Source organism: Lepeophtheirus salmonis, chromosome 6, assembly GCF_016086655.4.
Source record: "Lepeophtheirus salmonis chromosome 6, UVic_Lsal_1.4, whole genome shotgun sequence".
NCBI classification, from domain to species: Eukaryota; Metazoa; Arthropoda; class Copepoda; order Siphonostomatoida; family Caligidae; genus Lepeophtheirus; species Lepeophtheirus salmonis.
In genome coordinates, this window is record NC_052136.2 from 2,320,495 (window position 1) to 2,334,040 (window position 13,546).

Sequence of the window (13,546 nt, forward strand, 5' to 3'; positions counted from 1 at the left end):
AAGCACAGAACTCTGCGGACAATGATGCAAGAGATCTTAAATTAGTAATATTAGATTTGGTATTATGCAAAAATTATAAACTGATGCAGTTTGTCGAAATCTAGTAACTGGAATCGTCTATATTTTGGACAGGCCATCCTTTTTAAGACCTTTGCAAAATTGGCAATAATTAATTATCTAAACATCCAATGTTATCAAACAAGATATCTTGCTTACTAAATAATGCATCTTTTTGTAAAAAATAATTTTTCATTTTCTTGTTCTGTGTTTAAATGAAGTTTCACAATTATTTATTATGTTAAATGTGTTATCACTTTAATCAAAACATTTAAAACAAAAAAATTGGTTTGTGATTTTTTTTTTTTTTTTTTTATTACTAAAACCTAAAGAGTGCCTACCCAAAGGGCTATTAGAGATTTATGAATATTGAGAGCAGGAAAATTGACCATCAGATAAAAACGTTGTTCTTCTAAACAAAATAAATAACTGAAATTCAGAATAACAATGTACGGTTAGAGTGTGTTCCAAAGATTAGAAATATTTTCGAAGTAAGTGATTATATCTATCTCCTTGTTCAAAGTAATAATGTAGATGGTTAACACATCTATCGAGATTTTCTAAATATACGTGTTTAAGTTTGGAACGGACCAATAACCCATATATTTATAAGGACTTTCCATATTATAATCTTCAAACCTCAACAATTCTTCGTATCAAAATCAAGAGGTTCTACAATTTAAAAATGAATCTTGTTTCGAGGAGAGAAAATGTAACAAAGAATAAATTTTGGAAGCATATGAGTAACTGAAGTGCTTCCAAAATTTATTGTCGATGGAGAATCTTAAGTTTGAATGAACCAGTTTTAATACCCATTTATGCAACTTTTTCGCTATGCATCATAGATAAATTATATCCTAATGCAAATAGAAGACAACAACGTATTTTATCTTTGTTTTATGTGTTCAATCAATTTATACGATTTTTTTTTTTTTTTTTTTTTGCCCCGAATAGAGGAGGTTTGTTGTCCTCGAGTGACACAGATAAAAGTAACAGCAGCAAAACCATCCTCTAAAACTAACGAAAATATAAATATTTAAAACAAATAGGTGTTAAAATGCCGAAAAAATATCATTCACATAAACTCATGGTTTATAAAAATACAAGATTAGACCATCATGTAATTGGTCTTGCTGGAATTTTCAATTTGATGTATCGTACAGACTGCTGGGCAAGACAGGTAAGTTTTAACAAAAATTTAAACCAATCATGGTCTATGATGTCACTATATCTAGAATTTTCAATTTGATGTATCGTACCGACTAAAGGTTATGAAAGACAGATTTTGACACAACACGCAACCATACATATCTGGGTTGTTTGATTTAAATCAGGTTGATTTTAATCAAGAAATAAATCAAAAGCTTTTTTTATCAAAATCAATGATTTAAATCATACTTCAATAATATATAAATGAAAAATATAAAAAATAAGCAGCCATTTTGATACAAAATGGTTATTTTTTTAATGCAGCATAATTAAAGAAAAATTATTTTTGTCTACTTATACAACTGAAATAATTATTTCTTGATTATGTGTTAAGCATATTTTGTCTTTATTAACTAAATTTCTTCTCATTCTTTTTATAAAACTAAAATAATTTGTACATTATTTTGTATTTAATATATTTTTACCTTTTTAACTTTTTTTCCGAGCTTTCTTACACAACTGAAGTTATTATCCCTTAATTGTAAATTAAATATAATGTCCTTTTAAGTTAAATTTCTACCGAGTGTAACTGAATCGAACATATTTTTATGAGATATCCTCATTAATAGTTTATTCATAAAGACATGGATTACAAAAGAAAAACATTACTTCATCTAAAATTAATTGGTTGCAACATATTTTCAATTATGAATAATTCTCGTTGTTATAATTGTGTTCAACCATGAACTTGAACAGAAAAACAATTTTTGCTGCCCTCTTTGAACCAATGCGGTTCCTCAGCTTAGAATGTACAAGTCCAAAAGATGTAAAGACTTGTTCTACTCCAGATGACGAGGCTGCGGCAGTCATAACTTGATCAACTGCAGAGAGAATGCAACTGCCGTAGCTGCCCATAAAACCTGCATGGGAGTCCTACCACTCAGTAGCTGACTTGGTCTTGTTTACAGGTTCTGTTAACTTAAATGACTGAAAAGGAGGTGATCTAGCCTGAAACTTCACCATGATATAAACAAGTCCTGTATATTTCTCATTGGTATATTCAATTGCCATATTTATTTATTCTTTATTAAGTTCCTTCCCTTGCAGTGAAGGATCAAGCATGTTGACAAGAAGATCCTCCTTGGTAATGATGCTCAGATATCCAATCGCGCATTCTACCACCGCTGGAAGGAGAAGGGGGCATATAAGAGAAAAACCCACAAGTCCTGGAGTGATAAAAAATGAACTCCTTGTAGGCCTGAAACGTTCCTTGAAGTGATATCCTGGAACTCCAATTAACACTTTTGCCAAAAGTGCCAAGTAAGCTGTGCAACAATCTTCAGGTCCATAAACGCTTACCTGAGGTTAAATTCATACCGCTTCTACAAAATAGATATCCGTACATACAAAACATACAAAATGAAGGTCACCCGGGCTTCCCATGGAAGTAAATTGCTGAACGATTTGATGTTCCGTGGTAAGCGAATAATCTATTATGCGGATGAGAAACAATGGACTTTCGACAGATCCCAGAACGACAGATGGTTGGCTAGAGAGAGAACTAATGCCCCACGTCTTTAAAACAAAGTTTCTGTAAAACATCATGATCATTGGGATTATTGGGTGCAAAGCCAGTGTCATGCCCGTATCTTCATTGATCCATGAGAGAGTGGGGGTGTCGACAGGTCTGACAATGTGATACCTGGGATGAAAGCTCAGAGCAATGGTGACCAGTTTCTGTTTCAACAAGACTCATCCCCTCTCACAAGATCTGCAAGTCCCAAAACTTGTAAAAAGAAGAGAAGGTACCTTTTAACTCCCCCGATATTAATCTTATGGAGTAATTCTTTTAGGGGGAGTTCGAGAGGAAATTATCTGCCATTCACAGAACAACATCGATTTCTTGAAGGTATCTATCACCAAATACTGGAACCAAGTATCTCTGCAGACGTGGTCAAGGCCTGCAAATCCTATAGGCCTCGTATCTACCGAATGATGGGTTAAGATGGAGAACACATTGAATGATATTTTTTCTTTTGTATTATTAGAACTTTTAGATAAAATTTCCAATCTCTACTTGCTTCCCTTATTGAATAGGATGCAGTTAAAGGTAGTCCGGATTTATCTGAACCACCTTGTGGATAACTAGTGATGGATGGGAGACAAAAAACGAGTTATTAATTAAACATAACGTCTTCATAAATTTTTAATAGTCAGAAGAAATGAAATCCCTTGATATTATTCGTAGCTTGAGTAAGTCCCGTCATTGTTATTGCCCTCCTATCGACTATTGTTCAGCCTTAATCTTTTTCAACAATTGTAATCCCCTTTTATCTTAGTTGTCTCCTCACAACCACTAACTAGTAACATTAACCATATGACGTCACAAAAGATCATTTTTCAAAAGGGATGCATGTAGTAATAAACTATCTTTTTAAGAAACGTTGCTGAGTATACGATGCATCAAACGGGTATAAGATTACAACACCCAAAACCTAACACTAGTACATTGGTGTACAAGAATATACTTCAATTAAAATCCTATTGATATATAAAATGTTATTCCAACATAAATTATATATACCCATTTCCAGGGGAAAATTATTCTAATATATGAAACTGGGGGACCCTCTCTCCTTTTTTAAATATTATTTATTCCTGGCAAAAAGATAGATTAAAAAATGGTTGAATCTACTGGGGATTCATAATGAATTTATGTAGGTATGCATTAGGGGACATGAAAATGGAAGGAAAAGAAGAAGAAAACCCTTGTTTCGTATTACAAAAATAAATAAAAATTCTCTGAAAAGAATAGAGAGGATAACTGAAGAAAGAACGAAGTTGTAAGAAAACTAAGAACCCGTGATCCATATATGTATACATAGACAGGGGCAACAACAGGATTATTAAAAAAAAGGGAGGGTGGAGGTTCTTGGAATTTGGATTCTTTTTTTTTAAATTTCAAAAATTAATTTTTTCAAAAAAGATATCAAAATAATGAATTTATTCGAAAAAATATCAAAAATTTACAGTTATTCAAAATTTGATAAAAAAAGATCTCCTATAATGGTTTCTAGAAGAGTAATCCTCATAAAACATCGTCAATCTTCAAATATTTTTAAAATTAAAGTACTAACTTTGTTTGATCAATTATAGTTTTTGTTATTAATTCAACCAATGGTTTAACTAAACCATTGTTTTTGTATGATAAATATATTTGAGTATAACCATCAATGAGAATTGGTTTAAATTAAGAATATTTGATTAACTTTTTAAGAATATCACCTCTAAAAACTATTATGGGACGACGTAGTTTAATGGACAATGCACTCGGAAGAAATTATTCTCTTGAACTCAATGAGCATAGGCTCGCGTCTCGGTCATTCCTAGAGAAGGAATATACTTAATGTATATGGTCTTCCAAGACAATTACTAGATCAGATGGAGTAGTTGTAATACTATAATGTTTACTTATCCTAATCAGTACAACTCCATCTGAACAATTAAAGGAACATTGAAAAAACAAAAAACTAATATGTCCTCAATTTTATGGAAAGAAATTACCCATACTGTTGAAATCACCATAAATGTTAAAAATTGAAATGATTGTTGGGACGAAGTACTTTTGATCCCATCATTGCTTGAGCCAAGACCCTTGATTACAGCATATTTAAGCGTGTTGAGGCTAGGACCTCTTTGCTATACGTGCACATAATTTGATTGATGTCAAGGAACAAATAATTGTCGAATGAACAAACTTGTACCAACCCTTATTAGTACAACTTTTCGTCACTTTGAGGTTGGTTTAATTGATAATTGAGTCCAAAGGGCTTCATATTGAATAAAATATGAGTTATATGTTCCTGTACGATATGTCAAAATATCAAAGATTCAAAAATAAATGTTTATGAGATCATTTAAAAAATTCTTCAATAATCTAAAGTTTTGTCAGATATATTTGGTATTTAGATTAGTAATACAGCATTATTGATTTTTCGGGACTGATAACGGCCATTTGGGCAATTCCATAATTATCCTCATTGAAATAACCGCAAATGGAACTTATCTTACATGAATTTTAAATCGGAGGGCATATTATATTTATTGGAAAAGCAAAAAGTTGAGTCGACACGCATAAAAACAATGAATCACTTTTTAGATAATAAAATACGCCAAGTTTGGCTCTTTACAATATTAGCAACAAAAGGTAACTAATTTCTCTTGTTATGAAAAGAAGATATTGAAAGGCTCTGACAGAAAAGCACATATTCTTATAATAATAATCTACTTATGAACGACATATAATAATATTTTATTTGAAACCCCTCCCATTGTGCAATACATTAGATTCTGATCCTACATTTCTTTGAAATCAAGTCGTATTTATGATTGGAAGTAGATTGCTGAATATTAAAATATACAAATTCATCTGTCCGCTATCAGTCGAATCTTTTGCTTAGTTTGGGAAAAGTATTGACTTTTACAACTATGTTTAAATTACTATATATATAAATATCAACGATATCTCTAGGATTTCTTGTTTACAAATCAAGATAAAGTTCATTCATTAAAATATTAATTTATTGTATCAAACATTTGCGAATGTTGCTCATCATAGGAAAGGAATATATTCAATAGACTTTCAACATTATAGGCATCTGCTAAATAAACTTTAAAGAAAATCGAGAAAAATAGAGGTCAAGTTTTTTTTTTTTTGAAAGATTTATTTTGTTAAAAAAAGGTCATTTGGGCAAATTATTCTACGGAACAAAAAAATTAATAATTAAAAAAAAAAAACTGTTTTTGTGAATATCTGTGAATTTTTGAGTTTTTTTCGGAAAGAAATCATATTTTAAATTAAAATTTTTACCAAAAAATTTAATTCTTATTTATTTTTAGCTGTGATCTATTTTTTTGTAAATACAAATGGATTTTGGAATTGTTTTTTCAAAAACTTATTTTTTAATTTTTTGGAAAAAAAAATTAATTTTCTTTGAATTACTATGAATTTTGAAATTGTTTTCCAAAAAAGTAATTAATTGTGAACAGCTTTGGATTTTTGAATTTTTTTTCCAAAATAATAATTAATTGTGAACAGCTTTGGATTTTTGAAATTTTGTCATAGAAAATAAAAATTTTTGGATTATATGTCTAAAACAAATATAACTTATGCATTAGTATTAGCTATTTTCAAAAAAATTGTCATTACTACAAAATTTGCAAAGAATTTATGGGGCATATCCCCATGGGCCCACCGGCCGTGTGTATAAAATACATCTTGAAACATGGCATACTCATAATTTATCGTCTATCGTATCAACACTGGATAAATATGTGGAAAAAAGAAAACTAAAGGTTTTTTTTTATGAACATTCATAAAAAAAAGTAATTTTCGTGGTAGGGGAAGGGGGGTTTACCCCCTCCACCACAAAAAAAAGTGCTTAGAATTTGCTTTTACATCCCACAATTAGTACTAAAATTGAATTCGATTTCAACAACCCTCCGCCCTAATTATATATTTTTTCTCAGTAATAATTTACCATTAGTGTTATAACCTGAGAAACCCCGGGAAAATGGGAGAAAAATTCTAGCTGGAATATTCTCTAACTAATACAGGGGTGTGCACAAGAGACAAACATGAACAAATTAGACAATGATACAAAAAATTTTATCTAACATTTTTAATGTATAAAACAATTTAATAATATGATTTATCAATAATATTGATATTTAGGAAAACTAATTTTGAATATGACCACCAAAGTCAATCATAAGGGTTCCCAGACGGTGGCGGTATTTGCTGCAGATGCTTTCGATGTGGGTCTGTAACATAGAAGCTAATCAACAAAATTCTTTAAACCCACGACATTAAAGTGTATCTACTTCCTACAAGGTATTATAATCTATGAGATTCAGATCTGTTGAATGGGGAGGCCCAGAGTTCACAATTGCATCCTAACCATTTCTGTACCAACTTGACCTTCTGGGTGAGGGCTCCTTCTTTATGATAGACAAATCCAGATTCTTTGGTGAATAACGAGGCCTATAGGAGCCATATTTGGTCGCAATAACTACTGTTAGGAATATTCCAGTGGCAGGCAAGGCTTCTGCAGGTGGTGGGGGGGAATGGTAACCCAATTTAAACCCAATGTAACCCAATGGTCGCAATAACTACTGTTAGGAATATTCCAGTGGCAGGCAAGGCTTCTGCAGGTGGTGTAATTGAGGAGGGCTGTAACAAAATTGTAATCAATTTAATTTCAATTTACCTTTATAAAAAAAGTTCATTGAAGTAAAGAAAAAAAATAAGAACCTTTTGTCTAAAAAAAAGGATATTAGACGAAACCCTTCTTATGATGAAAAATATTGTTACATTTATCATTAAATGTGATTTGTTTATTTTTTTTAAAGAAAAGAGTGTTCAATTCTATTGTTTGAAAGGTCAAGCTTTTAAAGAGTATTTTTATTAAAAAAAAAAAAAAATGGGGCTTTACTGTAGCCTGTGGCAGCGTCTCTGCCTCCGTGGTATTCCTGAGATATCTTAGTAAAGCTTCCAATGTTGTGTCTATAGGTAGGAGCGTTCGCAAAGTGTGGGCAGGAGGGGCTCTAGATAATTAAAGAGTTTTTTACTCGAAAATCAAATATATGCATTTTTTCCACAAAGTTTTTTTTTTTTTTTTTTTGTGAAAGCTCTAGATTTTTACAATTTTTTCCAAAAAATTTATAATTTGAATTTTTTTTTTTTTGTAAATAGTCGAATATTTTTTACTTTTTTTCCGAAAAAATTAATTTTTACATTTTTTCCCCCTAAATTGTAATATTTCAATATTTTTTTTCCAAAAAAAATGAATTTTATGATTTTTCTCGAATAAAAATCAACCCCCCTCCCGAAAAATAATTAAATATATATATAATCCTGCAGACACCCCTGATATGGCTATTATCAACATTGTTATGGAGAGAAAATGCTCCTCCCCCAGTTCGTACGCCCCCGATAACATCAAATTAGTATTTACATAAACTGTTTCCCCCTTTTCTATATAGACATATCATACAGTGAAATACCTGAGCAAGCTTATTCTTAATTAAGATTTATAGCCTCTGATCCTAATGAAGTAATAATAGCAATTATTATTAATATTATATTAGTTTTATGGTAAAAGAAACATCGTAAACAAGAGTATTAAATTAAAAGTTATAGTTATAACGTCACTGTTATATTTACGTACTAATTATAAACTAAAGGTATAGTCTTTTGAATACATTAATACATCAATAATTACTTGGGGAATGACCGGTTGAACTTCTCTTGAGTTCTTCATCAATCAAATGTATACCCACGCCCGGTCCAACACGTTTCATTCGAGTTAATAGTGTTCCAATACTCTTGATCCCTTCCACTTGCTCCTTCAAGTACTCGGACTCTAAAAAGTCACAGAGCTGAGCATCGTCCTTCTCCGCCGCAACACTATGGATATGTAAAAGAGATGCATTTACGTTTTTTTCCAAATTGAGTGCTGCTTCCATTGCATCAACTGGAGAGTCCCATGACTGCACTGAAGGGGTTTGAACAGTCTCAAAAACCACTTTTCCTCCCCTCAAATGTTGGTAGTCTATCAATTTTTGAGCATGCCTTGTTTCTTCAGATGCGGAAATGTAGAAAAATTTAGCAAATCCATCAAGGGCTACATCATCTCGTGAAAAATATGCTCCCATCGATAAATATGAATAAAATGCATATAACTCCATATTGATTTGTTTATTTATGAGATCTTCACACTCTGGATCGTAATTTTGTCGGATTTGTTGAGCCATGCTTGTAAATAAACTCCAATGAATTTTAAAATTGAATCACTAATGTTTACATCATATAATTTTTAAATAAGAATTATCGTAGAAATAATCTTTTTTACGAAAAAATATATATATTACTTTTAAAACAAATAAACATTTTGAAAAGTTATAAAAATAAAGGAATCATAAGTAATTAGTTTCATTTCCAAATTATAAAAAAATATGATTCGCTTTTGTGTAAAAACAAACTAACAAAATAATGACTTGATAACCCTGAAATATGTTTGGCAGGACTGCAACTTGGCTGTCTTGGGGTTTTATTCGATATTAGCTATAACAGGGGTGTCTGCAGGATTAGTTATATTTCTATTATTATTTTTTTTTTTACACTAAAGAAATCCATAACTATTCACAAAAAATTAAATTTGTTGGAAAAAAACTTCAAAATATTAATAATTTTTTGGAAAAAAATTTGAAAAATTAAATTTGTTGGAAAAAAATTCAAAAATGAAATTTCAAGTATTGATTTTTTTTTTTAATTCGTAATTATTCAAATAATATTAATTTTTTAGGAAAAACATTTTTAAAAAAATTTCAATTATCCGTAGTTAGGTCTAGTTTTGTATACAAATTTAAAAAATCTACACCTAGCCTAGACCCAAAAAATTATATACTGGTAAAAAAAATCAAAAATCCATAGATATTGTCAAAAAATTGAAAAAAAATATTTGAAATTTTTAGAAAAAAAATTATTTATTTGGGGGGGGGTCAGGCTACAGCCCCTCCAGCCTGACCCCTGCAGACGCCCTTGTATAAGCATCTCTGACTGAAATAAAATATGCACAGATCCCAATCTGTATCTAGCAAGGCCATGGCAAGAATTACTTCAATCTTGATCCTCAATTCTACTCTGAGTTCATGAGAGGCCTACACCTATAGCTCCATATCAAATCATCTGTGGTAAGGTGGTTTACACTATCGAACAGGGTCTGTACAGTAGACCTGTTCAAATTTTAACTTTTTTTTCGAACCTTTTAATATTTAATTATTTCCCGTTCTCCAATGTCTATAAATAGAAACTAAATATACCATTCATTCGGATTTTGCACCATGGCTAAGGCCGCCGCATAGGCCTGGAAAATTGATTGTTGGTGGCTCTAAAAATAGGCTAAAAAAACGTGATTATTTGACTATAGCTTTGCAATACCCTATCATGTTGATTTGATAGGGGTATCAAATCAAAACAAACAAACTGTTCTTTAATTTGTATAATTATGTTATTAGCCTTTTATTTGTTTCCATGGGGTAAATTTTACCCCAAATATCCAAAAATCCTTGTTTTGTATATTTTTCCCTGTCTTTTTAGGTAATATCCTAAGTTATTATTGTTTTGACGTATATGTGTACAAAATAGAATACAATAGAACAAAATACAAAAGATAATTTTTTTCATAGAACAAAGCTAATAACTCCATACTAAAAAACAATACAATGCAACACACTACAAATACATTGATCCTTAATGGTTTAAATTAAATAACTTGAAACTAATATATTATTTTCTGTGATATTCCACAACTTCCAGGTAACAGTTTCTCTGCTGCTGGTTGGTGGTAATCCTAGTTGCAAAGTCAGTCATGAGTTGTACGCCATTTTGAGCAACATCATGAGTCACTTTTATTGACTTTGCAAGCTCCGATGCTGCTCTATAGCTTTTATTTTCCCCCTGGTATCAACCGGTGTAATGAGCCAGTCACTTTTTAATCCGAGAGCGTCAAAAAGAAAGTGTGACTTAGGTCCTACGAAGTATGTGAAAGTTGTAGCTTGAGTGATGACTCAAAAAACTGGCTTGCCTTTTTTATGAAACTCCAGCTTTTTGAGTTTTGGTACCTTAATTACCAGCTTGAGGTCGGAGATGGTGTTTTTATTTATTTGTTTGGACGAGTGGTTTGGTATATATCAAAGCATATAATCAGTGATAAATTCCTATAAATTTTCTAGCTGAGCTGTTTTTATGAAGTTGGTAATATAAAGAATGAATTTTCTTTTCCTTAGCAGTTGACATTATTATTGAATGCCCGAGTCATGAACATTCTTTCTTAAGTAGATTTATAATATTCAAACCTGATTAGATATTTGTGTCTACTTATAAACGACGGAGTGTAACCCTGAGGATGGGTTTCTGAGTTATAATTGTATGACTTAGTTGGAATCAGAGTAGAATTGGCAATTGACATCGAATTAATTCTAGGCAATGCACCTGTTTATATACTCTCCTCCTTCCTCCCATATTACAGCTGATTGTAGCTGCTCTAGTGAAACGTCATGAGCATTATTCCTTCTTCCCTCCAAAACATTTTTCAAATTTTCAGGGTTACCATGTTAATTTTCGATTTTTTTAACATGCTCATTCTACACTGGATTTTCATCACTAACTATGACCTATGGTTAGTGTTTATAAAATTTAAAAATTATTATTATTTTTTTATAAAAGTAATACATTTAGCATAGTAATGTAAAATTTTTTTAAACAACGTAAATGTGAAAATAAAAAATTAACAAAATAAAATAATCCAAAAATGTCAATAATATATAATCGTCAATAAATATGTCACAAAAAAAAAAAAAAGACAAATAATTAACCGAAAATTGCTTGTGGTCAGCCTCACTTCCATTTAGAAAGCACATAATTCCAAAAAATAGCCAATCTATTATATAAACTATGCTTCAAAGTGTCTATATTTAATTTTGGAAGATAGATGGTGTTGTGAACAGAGAGTCTCGTTACATGGAGGAGGTAGCTTTTATTTCGTATCCAGTGTGGGGGAACTTATTTTTTTTTCTAAAATTTTGGTGTAGTGTAAAAACATCCTTAATGGCTCGTCTATGATACAGAGGGATATGGCCAAGTCTTTTGATATCAGATCCGTAGATCAAGATAGGGAGGACATAAAGTTTTATTATGAACTAATGTTCTTGTGGTTATGTTCGCGATGGAGGTTAAAAGACCATCATAGGCAATTTAATCTAAGTCTGGATGACCACTTCAGACATCCTGAATGCCTGTAAAAGTCAGCAAGGCATCAGTCTCTTGGATCAGAAATCGTTTGGCTGTTGGGGGCAACCTTAAAGTAAGCCCAAGTGTAAAAGACCGGATAAAGTGAAGCCTGAAGATATCATGGACGCCTTTAAAATCAACCTAACGGCGAAGATGTCAGAATACGCTAAAAAAAAGAAGGTCATCAGTATACTGTGGGCAAGGGCATCCTAATTGCTGAATGAAGGTTGCTCGGAAAAACTTAGAGGCCCCTCCTGTCCCAACGTCAAAAATAACTCCTACTTCAGCTATGTCAACAACTCTCGAATGATCTTAAGTACAGCTGCAACTGGGTAATTTTTTTCTCATATGAAAAGACCTTTACTGTTGACCCTGTCTACAAAAGGCAAAATAATCGGGTGTTATGCGTTGGCAAGATTGACAGCAGTATCTGGACAGTCACCAAGACCAAACATCCGGACTCTGTGATTATGTTGGTGGTTCTGGCATAAACTGAAGAAAAATTGTCTGCAATTTGGTTTCTTGTTGGATACCGGTTTCCCGCGGCCGACTACTTATTGATGTGGAAGGAAAATGTGGTCCCATAGATCATCAAGACCATAAAAAGTTCAACAAGCCCACATACATATTTCAGCAGGACAGGGCTCTGGCCCATACTGTTAATATTATACAATGGTGGATGGGTAGCAACATGAACTTATGGTCCCGAATCTTTGGTCCCCTCAGAGCCCAGATCTGAATCTACTGGTTTACTCCATTTGTTGGCAAATTGAGAAAAAGGACTACATTACCAATGTGAGCAAGGGGTTCCGGAAGCGGTTGGAGGCTGTCATTGAGGCTGATGGTTGCCATATTCATAATTAATGTGCATTGCTATAGTAAAAAATATAAACAATAAAACTTTCTATGAACAACATCATTTTGATCCATTATGAGTATTTATTGACTATTTAGAGGCAGGTCTTTATTAAATATTTACTTTTAATTACATCCATGAAATTTTGAGTCAAAAACATTGCTTAAATGCTCTAATCCAGGATTCAAAATTTCATATCTCAAATAGGCATGATACCTATGTCGTTATAGGGTTAACTATCTATCATGCTTTATCATTTATGTAAACTATTTAGGATGATAAATTCAATTTAGACCCTTATTGTTGTTTTTTCTTCGTATCGACATCAAATACCGTTATTTTATTTTTGATGTGTTGTAGTATTTGATGGAAAAAGAAATGTATATTGCGTGAAATATATTAAATTTACATACTCCATACTCCCGGGATTTTAATTTCACGAGATTTTTTGGGATTTTACTCCTACTATAAATTCCTGTGAATTATTTTTTTTTCTGGGAAATCATCCATTATATAATTTTATAATACAAGGTGCGACAAAATCGATGATTTGCATTTTGATAGTAGGGGTAATGAGGCTATAGAAGTAGTCGTGGGTTGGACGTGGTTTTATTCTAGTGCAAAGATTTTAT

At 31.6% G+C, this 13,546-nt stretch overlaps 1 protein-coding gene across 1 annotated transcript; it reads right to left on the reverse strand.

Moving 5' to 3' along the window:
• Positions 1-8,389: 8,389 nt before the first annotated feature.
• Positions 8,390-9,110, reverse strand: LOC121120148 (soma ferritin). Its single transcript, XM_040714989.2, has one exon. The coding sequence runs from the start codon at positions 9,019-9,021 to the stop codon at positions 8,479-8,481; it is 543 nt and encodes a 180-aa protein (XP_040570923.1). The 5' UTR covers positions 9,022-9,110; the 3' UTR covers positions 8,390-8,478.
• Positions 9,111-13,546: the final 4,436 nt, after the last annotated feature.

Coding starts and splice junctions, on each gene's coding strand:
- LOC121120148 (XM_040714989.2), bottom strand. CDS start 9,021: ATGGCTCAACAAATCCGACAAAATTACGATCCAGAGTGTGAAGATCTC.